The sequence below is a fragment of the Herpailurus yagouaroundi genome, unplaced genomic scaffold, assembly GCF_014898765.1.
Source record: "Herpailurus yagouaroundi ecotype Mexico unplaced genomic scaffold, PumYag 163, whole genome shotgun sequence".
Classification (NCBI taxonomy): domain Eukaryota; kingdom Metazoa; phylum Chordata; class Mammalia; order Carnivora; family Felidae; genus Herpailurus; species Herpailurus yagouaroundi.
Genome location: NW_024412404.1, coordinates 51,931,264 through 51,946,443, shown reverse-complemented (window position 1 = coordinate 51,946,443; position 15,180 = coordinate 51,931,264). Strand labels below are relative to the sequence as shown.

Here is a 15,180-nt window from a genome sequence, read left to right as displayed (position 1 = left end):
TTGCCATTATACAGATCACGGTTTATGCTACATTCGGATTTTCCCAGGCACAGCTTCACTGATGGGTGCACATTTATAATTACGAAGTGAATTGTGGGAAGGGTACTATTTTTTAGAATCCAGTATTTTTCCTCATCTGTTCTCTGCAAACCTATATCCTCTTAGGTGAGTTTAATTACTACGTTTTCAAATGATCTGTGATGAGTTGAAGGATGAACTGAAGCCTTCTCTGAGTGGGTTTTTTTTTTTTTAAACTGCTTTTCTCCTTTTCTTGGCAAGATAAGTAATAGCATTATGCTATGTTACTGGAAATTTTAATCAATAAAATGCATGTGTCTTTAATTAGAAGGCTAGGAAGTGCTGCTGAGTTGGATCATTTTGTTAATGCAATGAGCTGAGAGGGTCAAGCGTTTCTGCACAGAGGGTCAATTTGAGTAACTCGAGTCTAGATGGGCAATTCTAATATTTTTCCCAGATAACCTCCATGAAGATTCATCTTCAGGTCCAATGTTCATAAATATTTGTGAAGCATCTCCGCAGAAGCAGACACAGAGATGGAAGGCTACCTTTGCCTTCAAGAAGTTCATGGTCCAGTGATACTCCCCCCTCCCCATCTCTTTCACCTATTCCTATGGCTCCAGTCTTCACTTTGATGGACATTGCCAAAGACACAGCCCCAGCTTCGACCTTTCCCCTGAGACTCAGAGGAGCAGTCCTATTTCCTGCAGGAGACCACTCCAGAGATATTCTGGTGACATCTCGAGCTCATTATTATATCTGAACTTAGTTCATCGTCAACAAAATTCAGTCTCTTTCCTGTGTTTCTTGTCTCAACAGCTCTATTTTTTTTTTTTCCAGTCACTCAGGCTCTATTCTTTGGAGCTCTAACCAAACCCCTTCTATCTCAGATTTATTTCCTCCTTTGTAAGTATCCATATCTTTGTATTGTGGCCATCTGTCCACTGGAGTCAACTCCTGTAAATAGACACTGCCCATCCTCAGTGTGACTGGGGGTAGGAATCCACGCAAGAAAGGGATGGCTCCATTGGGTACTCTATATTTGTAGGAAGTTGTTAGAGCTATCTTGTGTTCCTTAGCTGCTAATAACTTTGTCTTAACCCACTTGCCCCATGGATGTCAAAACTCATCTGTCTCTCTTCCCATCTCAACCTGAGCCCGGCACTATCCCTCGTCTTCCTTCTCCCACGTGCTGACACATCACTGACTACTTCCCCATTTCCACCTTCCTTTTAGATTCAATATTTCCAGAGACAGACAGCTCTTCCTCCCCCAAGAACTGCCCCTTCGAATTTGGCACAGTCTGAAGTCTTCCTATCCCCAAATACTGCCCATCCAGGCAGCCCTCCCAAGTCATGGCCTGCCCCAAACAGTGACATGGTATCAATACCAGTATGCTTTGGGATGCCAAAAGTAGGCGTTGCATTTGTCAGCAGTTCCAAAAGTTCATGGAATGGGTGTTTACCATGGGGTAATGACACCAGATTATGATTTATGGCATACTGGAGAGAAGCTATGGTTTTTGCATCAAGAGAAATACTAGAGGTAAAACGTCACAGGGAAACATGGATGAATTTCAAACACGTGCTGAGCAGAAGAAGCTAGAGGCAAAGGGGTACAAACTGGATAATCTATGTTTATGAAGTTCTAAGAACTGCAGAAATGGTGTTAGAAATCAGAACGGTGGTCGTCTCTGGTGTGGAGGTGGGCATAACTGGGAAGGAGCAAAAGGAACTTTCCGGAGTGACGAAAGTATTCTGTATCTTGACGGAGATGTGGGTTACAAGGGTGAATGCATTTGGCAAACCTCATTGACTTGTATACCTAAGATCTATGCTTTTCACTGTGTGTGAGTTAGACCTTAATTTTATAAAAGAAACAAAAAATTAATATGTATACTAGTATCCTACTAGTGATGAAAGAGAAAAGGCTATATAATGTGGAGATAAACAAAATAATATCATGAAGAAGGGACATGTTCTTACATTTGTGGCAAGGAAGAAAGTGCGATAGATAAACTTTGCTCTGAAAGTCCAGCTAGGTTCATATTCTTAGCTGTTGGGGAGTACGTGGACCCTTATGAGTGGTTCACAGCAGAGATGTCATAATTAAAATCTGATTTTACAAGCGAGAAGGTATGAATCTCTTCTGTGAAAATTTCCAATATTTCTCAAAACTTTGCACCCCACTGCCTTCCTCCAGTACCTGAAATAAATCACGGCTGTTGGGCTAAGCTTGGTGGGTGGGAGGGTTTACACCACAGGTATCCATAACTTACATACACGTTCCAGACCGGTAGCCCACAGGCCACGGCAGGCCTGTAAGCATGTTTTCTTTTCTTTCTTTGTGTGTGGGGGGACGTGGGGATGGATGTAGACAGGTATTGTTTTTTTTTTTATCAACGTTTATTTATTTTTGGGACAGAGAGAGACAGAGCATGAATGGGGGAGGGGCAGAGAGAGAGGGAGACACAGAATCAGAAACAGGCTCCAGGCTCTGAGCCATCAGCCCAGAGCCCGACGCGGGGCTGGAACTCCCGGACCGCGAGATCGTGACCTGGCTGAAGTCGGACACTTAACCGACTGCGCCACCCAGGCGCCCCTGTTTTTTTTTTTTTTTTAAACTTAGTTGCAAATGTTTGAAATTTGGGGAGATTTCACATAAAAATCTGAACAGCTGGCAATTCTTGGGCTGCGTTCCCAAAATAGCAATGATTGCCTGGATCTGAGTAGGGGACGTACTTTACACATATCTTACCACTCAAGTATCTCAGAACCAACCTACAGCCTCAGTCGTTGTTTTAATTTCTATTTTTAGCCCCATGAGTCTTTGAATTTGCAGCCTTTGCCCTAATATGTATAGAGTCCCTCCTATGTACTAGGAAGTGCTAAGGGCTTTAGTAGATACAAAAGGGAGATACTATTATTACGTCCATTTTACAGACAAGGTAATCAAGGTAATAAGTGAAACACTCACCTGAGGTTGTCCAGCAGTAAGCAGCGAAGTCAGGATCCAAATGAGGTTTTCTTACTCCAGAGCCCAGGCGTTTACCCACCACGTTGTTGTTCTTCTTTATGTATTAAAAAAAAAAAAATGCTTATTTCTTTGAGAGAGAGAGAGAGTGGGGGAGGGACAGAGGGAGATAGGGACAGAAGAGGATCCAAAGTCGGCTCCCCACTGACAGCAGAGAGCCCAATGTGTGGCTTGAACTCACAAACCACGAGATCATGACCTGAGCCAACGTCAGACGCTTAACAAGCCACCCAGGCCTTCCTTCTTCATGTATTTTTTTAAAAAATTTTTAATGTTTAATATTTTTGAGGCAGAGAGAGCCAGCGGGGGGGGGTAGGCAGAGAGAGAGGGAGACACAGAATCGGAAGCAGGCTCCAGGCTCTGGGTGGTCAGCACAGAGCCCGATGCAGACTCCAGGCTCTGGTTGGTCAGCACAGAGCCCGATGCGGGGCTCGAACTCATAATCCATGAGATCATGACCTGAGCTGTAGTCGGCTGCACAACCAATTGAGCCACCCAGGCGCCCCTTTTTCATGTATTTTTAATTCATCCACTATTTCGTACTTACCTCTGGTTAGTCAAATTCTTGTAAGTTTCCTTACAGTTTATTTTGATAGAATAATACCTGGTCTCCAAAGTCTCTTGATTGCATCCCTAGCATTAAAAAAGAAAACCCCCCACATATTTATGTATGTTATTTACTGATAAATAATACACTTGACTATATTAATGTTGTGTACATTCAGAGGCATACACATTTAAAAATGTTAAAAAGATTATATACATATATATGTGTGTGTGTGTGTGTGTGTGTATATATATATATACACACACAATTTTCTTTCTATATTGTGATAAGTTATCTTTTAGCCATTGCCTGTTTTGGCAAACAATATTTAAAATATAAAATGACGCCTGGATGATGATTCTTCCTGAAAGCATCTTTCACATCAGAAACTCCCAATTTTGTATCCAGTGAAATCATCCCTTCCAGATCGAGGGTGGGGTCGAAAGTCACCAGAGCTGGTCACACTATGGAGAAGAGAAGCGTAAATTCCCCTTTGTTAGAAAAGTAGTTGTCGGTCTGGAGCCACACTTAAAACACTGCGTTCTAAATCCTGAAATTCCAAATAGCCAGAGGCATCCTTTATTCATATTAAGGTCTCGGATTTGCCTTTGGGGAATGTAGGTACTCTGCAAACATCTGATTATGACAGTGGGTTTAGTTTCTTTTTCTTTCTTTCTTTCTTTCTTTCTTTCTTTCTTTCTTTCTTCCTTTCTTTCTAATATAATTTATTGTCAAATTGCCTTACATACAACACCCAGTGCTCATCCCAGCAAGCGCCCTCCTCAATGCCCATCACAGTGGGTTTAGTTTCAAAGGGAGCAGTAACCCCCAGGTCTCAGTTTCTCAGTCTGAGATGTGGGGGCTTCGTGTGGCGAGCTCCACCCTTCATCTGTCAGGACTGCTGCTGTGATTAACACATTCATGGTGATAATGTACTTGGACAAAAACAAGTACTGAGAGACGCAGTTGATAATGAATCAGGGTGAAATGCATCTGTGGATGTGTGCCAGGTTTTCCCAGAGTTCTGACAGTCTAAAGAAAGAATGGCAGTGAGCAGGTTGTTGGGAGGCATTTTTTTTTTTTTTTGTGCTCGCTCAAAGGTAATGCCATGTCATTTCTCTCAATAGAGTTGTTCATATGTGGATGGATAGGTTCTTCCTTCTAAGACCTTCCCAGTTTCCTGAGCTTCCTTCCCATCGTCAGTTGTGATCTGAATAAAGCTTTCTTCAAGAGCATCCTCTCTTTGAATTGTTATTTTCTGCCTTCCCCCAATCCACTTATTTTCTTAATAAGTTTTTTCTTCAAGGTTCAGATCGAACTTCATCTTTTCCATAATCCCACCAGTACCAGGCTGACTCAGTCTTTCCCTCCCATGCGTTTTTATAATGTCAGAGCATGGCATTGAGAGCGTGGTTGAAGGAACACATTGGACACATACCCCCTGCAGACTCCCCAAGGGAAACACGTTTTGTGTGCTGTTGCTGGGAATGTAATTGAAATGCATAAAAATGGTCCATGTAAGATGTGAAACACAAGGGGCGCCTGGTGGCTCAGTCAGTTAAATGTTCGACTTCGGCTCAGGTCATGAGCTCATGGTTTGTGAGTTCGAGCTCTGTGTGGGGCTCTGTGCTGACAGCTTAGAGCCTGGAGCCTGCTTTGGATTCTGTGTCTCCTTCTCTCTCTGCCCGTCCCCTGCTAGCACGCTCTCTCTCTCTCAAAAATAAACAAACATTAAAAAAAAAAAAAAAAAGATGTGAAAGACAAACCACTTGTCTTTCTGAAACACGTTTTCTTTAAGACACAAAATTAAGAGGCACCACTCACCATATCCGAAAATCTCTAAGCCAACCCCAAACTATTGCTATTTTTTATTGCTATTAAGTCTACACTATGGTGGTGTTTACTATGTTGCATTACAGTTGGGCCTGTATCTCCTGAATCGCCCACTAATTTACGTGCTCTTTGAGTGCCCCGGTCTTATTCACCATTAAGGCAGCTAACGCCTGACCTGTCATATTGTAGGTGCTGAGTAAGTATTTGTAGAATGAAGATAGCTCCTTTACGCGATGGATGGAGAAAAACCTGGCACTGATTTTAATCAGGTCTCCTATTCTCTTCCTTATCTGTCTTGCATATTTCTTATGACCATAAACTACAAGCAGTTCCTCTTTGAAGTCCAAGTTTAGGTCCAGAGGTGAATGATTGCAAGAAAAGGCCCTGGGGAGCAAGAGGCCCTGATTGCAGCATAGTCTGGAAATAGATTATTGGGAGATGGTTGACGTTTTCTAGTAAACTGACAGTGAACATGAGGTTTGCCAGGGTGAGCTGGAGCTATTCTGTATTGAGATAGATGAATTATAAATACCTCAAACTGTGTCACTGGAAACGGTCCCCTCTGCATTTTCCTCTGGGAGGGCCGTGGAGGGGGAAGCAGGACCAGGCAGGCTCCGTGCACCTGCTCCGGGGCCAGCACCTCCGGCAGAGGAGGTCCCACGAAACGCTGACGCTGGGGCTTCTGGGTCCACGTTCATCTATTTATCCCACCAGTAAGGACAGCTTGTCTCCTAATAACAAACCACTGGGACAGCTTCTTGTGGCCACAGCTGGCTTGGGCCTCCCGGGCTTGTGCCCGTCACTTACTGTCTTCCAGTTCAGTGGCACTTTGATAAGCTGTGATCTGCGGGAAGGTAATCACATCCTGCCTGTGTAGGAATAGGAGTTCTTAGGCCAATCAGTATAAAATGTTTTTATTGTCCTCCCCTATTTAAGCAGTTAATAATGACCAAAGTGTGTTTTGTCTTTGATACTTGCCTTCGACCCAAGTATTGGATATTCACGTTTCACTCGGAGTTCTTACCGAGAATGGTCAAATTCTCTTTACAAGGCTTTGAACACCTAGTGTGTGGGGCATACAGGTCAGAGGCAGGGTGACAAGACAAGACTCCTGCCCTCTAGAAGCTTAGCAGGAAATAACAGGCTACAGATAACCATATGACAGTGCAGGGTGTAATAAATTCCACAGCGGTCAGGAATTTGGTGCTCTGACCCTATGGAACAGATTCATGGCGCAGCCCGGTCTAACATACGGGCCTTGAGCTCCGGGATGCGTGTGACCCTCCCAGAGCTGATCCCCGTCTGCGGCTTCTTCCTTGAAGGCCCTCCAAGCCTGGCTCTCATTGCTGTTTGGAAATCTTGCCTGTGGGGGGTATTGTCAGAGAGTGATCTGAGAGGCTTGCTGTCTGTTCAACTAATTATGCTTCAGTCCTCAGAGTGCCTCAGTGCTCTCAATCCTGAATGCTCAGCAGATTTTGTGTAGTATTTGAATTATTAATGGAGATGATATGGGAGAGGGGGCTGGGCTGCTGGTTCTGTTCTGAGCAGGTCCTGGGCGGGTGGCATTACGGGAAGAGAGGCAGCCACCTGCAGAGTGAGGGAAGAGGCAGGCCTTCCAGAGGAGCCCTCCCCAGGCGGGAGCCTGGGCCAGTATGCTAAGAAAATCACAGCCTGCTTTGGAGGAAAGGGTAAGACCCCTTCAACGGTGGGCTTTGCACAAGAGATGCCCAGGGCTGACAATGCAGATGAAGAGAAGGACGAAACTTGAGGCTGGCCGGTAGCAGGGAGAGGTGGGTCGAGGCGTATCTCGAGGTCCCACTGTGCCCCCTCGGCGGACCTTTCCCACTTGTAAAGCTGTTTCTCCGCTTCTTCTGTTCCGTCCAGCAGCAAAGATCATCCTGATTATTGGGAGCTACTGCAGGTGTTTTCAGTGTGCTTGCTGAGCTGTTTTGTTTCTGATGAAAAGCAAAACAAAAACTGAAAAGCAAGGAACCCTCTTACCACTGATGAAGCCACAGGCTGCCAATTCAGACCATTCCTTTAGAGAACGAAATCCCCTAAATAGTCACACTATAAGGTGGTGATTTTCCTCTCTTAAAAAATTGTCTTTCTTAGCAAGAAGCAGGTGGATCTCAGCAGATATTTTCAAGGGAGAGGTAGGCATTTGTCTGGGAGCGGGGGCGTGTGGGAAAGACCTAAACCATAACAGAGCAAAAGGAAGGTCAGGGTTCATTTGTGAAAAACATGGCTGCGGGAATCGACCTGTGACTGGTGCATTAAGAGCAGTAATGAAGGCATCCGTCCCCTGAACACTGTGTGGCCTCAAAACGCCTGGCTCTGAGGTTGGGGTCCGCCTCGTGGTTGAGCAACGGTAGCACGCAGACATCTCAGGGCCTCTCGGTGCGGGGCGAAGCCACTGGCAGAATTTGCCCACTGATGGTTTCTTTTCATAGTTTACCTTAGAAGAAGGGCTTGTGCAGGTGCCATGGAACTGTTACCAGAGGAATTAGAAACGTCCCACCCAATGAGACATGCAGGCCACCCAAATCTTGGGCGAATGTTAAGCTTTTGTAATTAACACTAGCTTTGCCGTGTAACGCCCTGTGACACTTTGTCATACAACCACAGCAACTGTCCCCAAACGCACTGCACCTCTTCGTAAATGCTCTGACTGTAATTTTCCATGGGCTGTGGAAGAAAGGGATCCACTGATGTTTCTTCAGGGATCTTCTCCATACTGGGCTCTCATGGCTGAAGGCATTGCCATCAGGCAGATACCCCTGCCAGCATATCTTTAAGTTTGGAGGCTTAGCTGAGGGGAGCAGGGCAGGGGGCTGGGTAACATGGGGGGAAAGGATTAAAAGGTACGAGCTTCCAGTTATAAGAGACAGGATACAGTACAGCATAGGGAATATAGTTAATATCGCAACCACTGTGCATGGTGATGGATGTTAGCTAGATTTATTGTGATTCCTTCATCATATATGTAAATATTGAATCACCATGTTGTACTCCTGAAACTAACATAATATTGTATGTCAACTATACTTTAATTAAAAAAAACGTGTAGGTCTTTGTTTAAAAAAAAAAAAAACAGGAGACTTGGCCTCTATTGGTCATTTACCCTGAACTATGTAAATGAGGTTAGATTAAGAGCTCCGGACATCCTGGTGAGTGGAAATTAGTTCGTGAGTGTCCAATGTCAGCACTGACTCTGAATCCCAACCACCCATCATCTGAGCTTTACCTTCTCCACCACCCAAGAAAGGAGCCACCCTGTCATCTACACGTAGTCAGACTATCTTTAAACACAAACAAACCTTGGGGCGCCTGGGTGGCTTAGTCAGTTAAGCATCTGACTCTCGGTTTAGGCTCAGGTCATGATATCATGGTTCATGGGATTGAACCCTGCATCGGGCTTTGTGCTGACAGTGCAGAGCCTGCTTGGGATCCTCTCTCTCTCTCTCTCCCCCTCCCCCATTTGTGCTTTCTCTCTTTCTCAAAATAAATAAATAAACATTTAAAAGCAAACAAGCCTCTGTTATTTTCATCAGCCACATATGGCTCTCTTTCCACCCTGATCTAAGATTCGTAAAATAGATCAAGCTTCTTACATATAGTCCTTTCATTGAAGAAGAACTCAATGCTTTCCTTCATATAATCTATTGGAACACAGTTGCTTCTTGAACTGTAGGGGGTGGCCTGAAATATGTTCTGCTGATACAACAGATAGGTGTTGAGGTAGAGGCCATATTATAGAATTTGTTTTAGGGGGCAGTGCTTGACAAGTTTAGGGACCAAGAAGGCACAACAGCTTTGCCGTGGAATAAGTATTCCATGGTTACACGTTAGCCTGGTCAGGAAGACGCTGGATTTGAAGAAAGCAATCATCGTATCAGTCCAAAGTCTATGTTGGTACATTGTTAATGTATACTAGAGCCTGTGTTTAAAGTGGCTACATCCAGACTCTCTCTATAAACACACACACACACACACATGCACACACACACACACACACACACACACACACACCACAAACAAGCCATGTGAACATACCTAAACAGATAGAGCTGCTTGGATTCTCAGTTTGCAAAGAGCAGGGCTAGAGGAAACTAACCATAGGAAGAAGCAATTAAGGGGCGCCTGGGTGGCGCAGTCAGTTAAGCGTCCGACTTCAGCCAGGTCACGATCTCGCGGTCCGTGAGTTCGAGCCCCGCGTCGGGCTCTGGGCTGATGGCTCGGAGCCTGGAGCCTGTTTCCGATTCTGTGTCTCCCTCTCTCTCTGCCCCTCCCCCATTCATGCTCTGTCTCTCTCTGTCCCAAAAATAAATAAACGTTAAAAAAAAAAATTAAAAAAAAAAAAAAAAGGAAGAAGCAATTGATGGTATAGGGCAGAGGTTCCCACTCTATGATGTTTATTAGAGAAACATTCTAGAAGAACCTAGGTCTGAGATGGGCATCAGACACCTGTGTTTTAAACAAATTGGTTGAGTAACCACACTTAGGGAAACATTGCTAAAATATCTTACATTGTATATCCTAAGGATTTTGAAATAGACAAGCAAGAAACAGAATACCTACAGATGATTTTACCTGCTCTGTAAACTGTTTTTAGAGGGAGACCTTGGAAGGATTTATTTTCTGGGGGGCATTGTTGGTCTAGGGCTTCATTCCCCAAATTTGAGAACAGAAATTTCACTACATGACTGCGATCGTAGACAGTTCCCGTATTTCCACCCTCCCAACTCCGTCCTAATCTGGAAGACCTCTGGGATTGAGTCTACCCCTCCCTTCCTACTGTGCCTTCCATTGGGCTAGAGTCATTCTAAGCAAATTTGGATTCTCTGGTTCTTGACTTCTGTTGCCAAATCTTGCATTAAAGATCAAAAACCAGTGCCCTTTCTGTGCTTCATCTATCTATAGCTTTTGTGGAAGGACATGATGCCTGGTAGGAATGATCATAACCTGGGAGTCAGGAGACCTAGATCCACCATGGGCTGGCTGTATTGTCGTGGGCAAGTCACTTAGCATCTCTGAGACTTCCCTTCCTCATTTTAAAGTCAAAGGGCTGAAGTAGATCAGTGTTTCCTGAATGCTGGTCCTAGTCTGGGGAACTTTGAGGAATAAAGTTCTCGGGCCTCACCCCTGCAGCATCTCATTCACAGGTCTTGGGCTAGTGCTCTAGAGTTTGTTTTTCTTTTCTTTTTTTTTTTTAACGTTTATTTATTTTTGAGACAGAGAGAGACAGAGCATGAACGGGGAAGGGTCACAGAGAGAGGAAGACACAGAATCTGAAACAGGCTCCAGGCTCTGAGCTGTCAGCACAGAGCCCGACGTGGGGCTCGAACCCACGGACCGTGAGATCGTGACCTGAGCCGAAGTCGGACGCTTAACCGACCGAGCCACCCAGGCGCCCCCAGAGTTTGTTTTTCAAAAGCTCAACGGAAGATTCTTAGGCACAATGACATTTGAGAAGCACTGGACTGGGGCGCCTGGGTGGCGCAGTCGGTTAAGCGTCCGACTTCAGCCAGGTCACGATCTCGCGGCCCGTGAGTTCGAGCCCCGCGTCAGGCTCTGGGCTGATGGCTCAGAGCCTGGAGCCTGTTTCTGATTCTGTGTCTCCCTCTCTCTCTGCCCCTCCCCCGTTCATGCTCTGTCTCTCTCTGTCCCAAAAATAAATAAACGTTGAGAAGCACTGGACTAGATCATCTCTGAAGGCCTTTCCAGCTCTATAATTCTGTTCTGTTTAGAGCGTGTAAGGGTTTTAATGAAAAGAAAATGGTATTAGAACACAATGGCCCAATGACACTCTGATGTGTGGGGTTTAAGACTGTCATACATTGCGCTTAATATTCCTGAGTGGACGTCAGAGGGCAAATGCTCCTTACTAGGGTTGCCCGTATATATCAGCACCCCAGTTGAGTGAGAGTCCAGCTCGCTTGTCACTTTGTGAAAACACACAGCTACTAATTCTGCCTCCATCATGTGATTCAGCTAGAGATTCGGCAACAGCAGGCAACCAAAGAAGCAACATTAAGCACATTATTAGCATTGCATTAATGTAACAAGGCAAAAAGATTTTCATGGCACTGTAGCAGATGGAAAGGATTGTGGGGCACCGGGGTGGCTAAGTCGGTTGAGCTCAGGTCATGATCCCAGGGTCGTGGGATCGAGCCCTGTGTCAGGCTCCACACTGACTGAGTGTGGAGGCTGCTTAAGATTCTTTCCCTCCCTTTGTCTCTCTCTCTCTTTCTCTCTCTCATTCTCAAAATTAAAAAAAAAAAAAAAGAAGACAATGGAAAGGATTGTTTTCTATGGCCTGGAGCTAGATTTGCTGCTAGTTGAACGTGAAGATCTCCCTTGAGGTCTCTCTTCCGTGAGATCTGAAAGACTGAAGAATCTGGAATTATTTTCTGAGTTTTTTCTGCCGTGCATTTTTAGATTACATACAAGAGGTGCATATATGCTTAGACCTGTTCACAGTACCTGCGGTAATGGCACGGTAATGCCAGGTGACATTACTATACTAGGAATAGTTACAGGCGAATTCTTCTAGACATTGCAACTGTCCTTTCTCTTGCTCTGCATTTTGCTCTGGTTGTTGAATATGCATTCACGTCGCAGACTGACCTAGGTTCGAGTTCCCGGTGGCGACTGTTTTTATACCTGATCAGCCCTAAGCTCTCGAGGGTAATCACTTAAATCCATCTCCCCTAATCTTCCTTACTGGGCAGTGAGGTTTGAAAAACAAAACGAGACAAAACAAGAAGGAGCCAGAAGAGTTGAAGGGCAAACACAGCTTCTTGGGCTCCTGGTTTTGTTTTTTTTTTTTCTTTTTAAAATTTTTTTTATGTTTATTTCTGAGAGAGAGAGAGAGTTTATTTATTTCAGAGCATGAGCGGGGGAGGGGCAGAGAGAGAGGGAGACACAGAATCGGAAGCAGGCTCCAGGCTCTGAGCTGTCAGCACAGAGCCCGACGCGGGGCTCGAACCCACGAACCGTGGGATCGTCACCTGAGCCGAAGTCGGTCGTTCAACCGACTGAGCCACCCAGGCGCCCCTCGTTTATCTCATTTGTAATCCGTGCCAAGATGCCCTCCTTCCTCGGTCTAAAGTGTCTGGGGAAACTGTGCAGCTCTGAGAAGAGCGGCCTGTCCTCCTCCAAGAGAGCCAGCACCACGGGCTCGTGCAGAAGGACGCGGGTTGTCGAGGATGTGCGTGTCACCAGCACCCCCCAGCCTGCGCACAGGCGTGCCACCATCACTCACTTGTTGTACCTGCACCCCGAGGCCTACTGCACGCTGGAGCACTTGATTAGCAACTTGGATCCTTCCGGTAAGTGAAGGAGCCCACTCTGCTCACGGCTTTGTGTTTCATGATTGGCTTCCGTAAGGAAGTACTGTGTAGAGCCGTTTGGTACTGTGTTCCTCAAAAGAAACACTATCCCTTGTATATAATTGATGGGGTGAGGGTGGGAGGAAAGGAGAATGTGAAAAAAGTACAGCTGCAGAGCTAAGTTCTGAGGATATTTTTGTCTATGATTTTATAATCTCAGTAACCAGGGTGTCTCTTTCCAAACTTGGTACTCACATTCGTCTATAATAGGAAGCGTGAGGAAAAGGAAAGCTCTCTATCCACGCACGCTGTTCTGTCATATGTTAAGGCGTGGATCAGAAGGATACATCCGAGGCAGCCAATCGACCATGGGAAAGAATGACCTACATGAAGGCGAGATCGCAGTTGTGTTACCGCCCAGGGTGTGCTCCTCTTGTGCAATGTTTAGAAACAAAGATCTGTAATGTTTGGAGAACGCGTGGAGGCTTCTTTTCAGGGAAGCGCGTTAGAACGGGGCCACTCGTCCACCTCCAGAGATGGAGCAGACGTAGCCTATGGGCAAGAGTTTCCGCACCAGGGACTTGGCACACTTGGAATGTGTGATTGATGAAGATGGTACCTAGTTGCTCGCTCCTGGTCAAAATCAGGCTAGAATCAGTACGGGAGGCAAAGGCTATTAGACACGGTCCCTGCAAACACGGGGACATGAGCCAAAGGAGCCAGAAAGTCAAATACATACCTGGTGATTCTTGGACAGCTAAGAGGAAGGCAGCGTTGGATTAAGGCGAGGTGAGGTAGATGAGTCAACCTATATTGGGGTGTTTTATTTTGCTTTTCACAATTAATTTTTAACAGCTTTTCTGGGATATAATTCATACACCATGCAATTTCCCCATTTGAAGTATACACGATTTTAGTATATTCACCGATAGACACTGACGTGGGCCACCATCGTCACGGTGAATTTTGGAATATTTGTGTTGTCTCAGAAAGAAACACTGGACCTTTCGGTATTATCCCACCACCTCCCGTCTCCAACCGCACCCTTAGGCTTAGGCAACCAGTAATCTACTTTCTGTCTCTATAGATTTCCCTATTCTGGACATTTCGTATGAGTGGAACCATATGACATGTGGTCTTTTGTGCCTGGCTTCTTTCACTCAGCATGTTTTCAAGACCCATCCATGTTGTGTCATATATCACTGCTTTGTGCCAATAGTGGTGGCTAAATATTATTGCACTGCACGGTTAAGCCACATTTGGTTTATCCATTCATCGGTTGATGGACATCTGGGTGGTTTCCACCATTTTGGCTTTTGTGAATAATGCCGCTATGAACACTCATATACAAGTTTTTGTGTGGATGTATGTTTTCATTTCTCTTGGGTGTATAGACAGGAGGGAGACGCGTGGGTCCCGTGATAACCATGTTTAACCTTCTGAGGAACTTCCGGGCTGTTTTCCAAAGCAGCTACACCACTTTACATTCTTACCGGCAGCATATGATGGCTGCAACTCCTCCCCATCCTTGCCAGCACTTGTAATTATCTGACTTGTGATTCTACCCATCCTAGTGGGGATGCAGTGGTATTTCACTGTGGCTATACTGAGTGTTGGCTGGGATGGGGAGGAGTGGCCAGCAGATCAGCGCTAAGGCAGGACCGTGTGGGGACCTGACAGATGCTGACGGGATGGTTCCTTGGTTCTCTCATTCTCCACTTCATCCTTTTCAGGGGAGCCTAAGCGGGGGTGGAGAAACCATGACCTCTGCTCCCAGCCACCTCATTAGCTACCCTAGAAGGACTTTATTCAGAACCAGCGGACCACACCTCTTGCAGTTCAGGCTGAGAGAGGTGCCCTGAACTGCAAGATATCACACCTCCACGCTGGCAGATACCCAAATCCCTTTACTGAGGGAAAAACCCAGTCTATTCCACAGCCAAAGATAAAAACTAAACATGTAGGTTTCTCTCGGAGCTAATACTTTATTGTGAACGTTGTTTGGTGCTTCTACTGAATGCCTCCCCTGAAAGAGATTGGAATTGGAATTTGGAATGAGCTGTTGACGCCCATGAAAGAGATAAGGTCTGCTGGTGGGAGAAGGCAGGAAGTCAAGGGGAGACCAGTAAACTGTGGTTGAGTGAGAGCATGCTGGACAATTGCTTGTCAGTAGGTTCGATGACATGGGAACAAGAGAACAAACCGTATTAGAGAGAGCCCTGGGTAGAGGAAAGAATAACCATCATTGGGATATCCATATCTTAGTGAAGGCAGATAAGGAAATCTGGGGGATCGGTTTAGTGTGTGGCTTTGGAGTTGGACCTTCCAGAATTTCAATCCCAACTCTTCAACTTACTAAATGTGTTATTTGGGGAAATTAGTGTCTCTAAGTCACAGTTTCTCTATTTTGGAAGG

The 15,180-nt window shown here is 45.4% G+C and overlaps 1 protein-coding gene across 25 annotated transcripts in view; it reads left to right on the top strand.

Annotated features, from left to right (window-relative positions):
• Positions 1-15,180, top strand: part of ABLIM1 (actin binding LIM protein 1) — a 219,703-nt gene that overhangs the window by 14,786 nt on the left and 189,737 nt on the right. For 6 of the 25 annotated variants that reach the window (XM_040486550.1, XM_040486537.1, XM_040486551.1 and 3 more), the window contains exon 1: positions 12,411-12,765. The exons of 2 other annotated variants lie outside the window; for them this stretch is intronic. In XM_040486550.1, the coding sequence (XP_040342484.1) occupies positions 12,522-12,765 (244 nt within the window). In that variant the 5' untranslated portion in view covers positions 12,411-12,521. Of the gene's footprint in view, positions 1-12,407; positions 12,766-15,180 lie in introns of those variants that run through there. 17 more of the 25 variants (XM_040486534.1, XM_040486533.1, XM_040486556.1 and 14 more) reach the window with 6 other exon arrangements.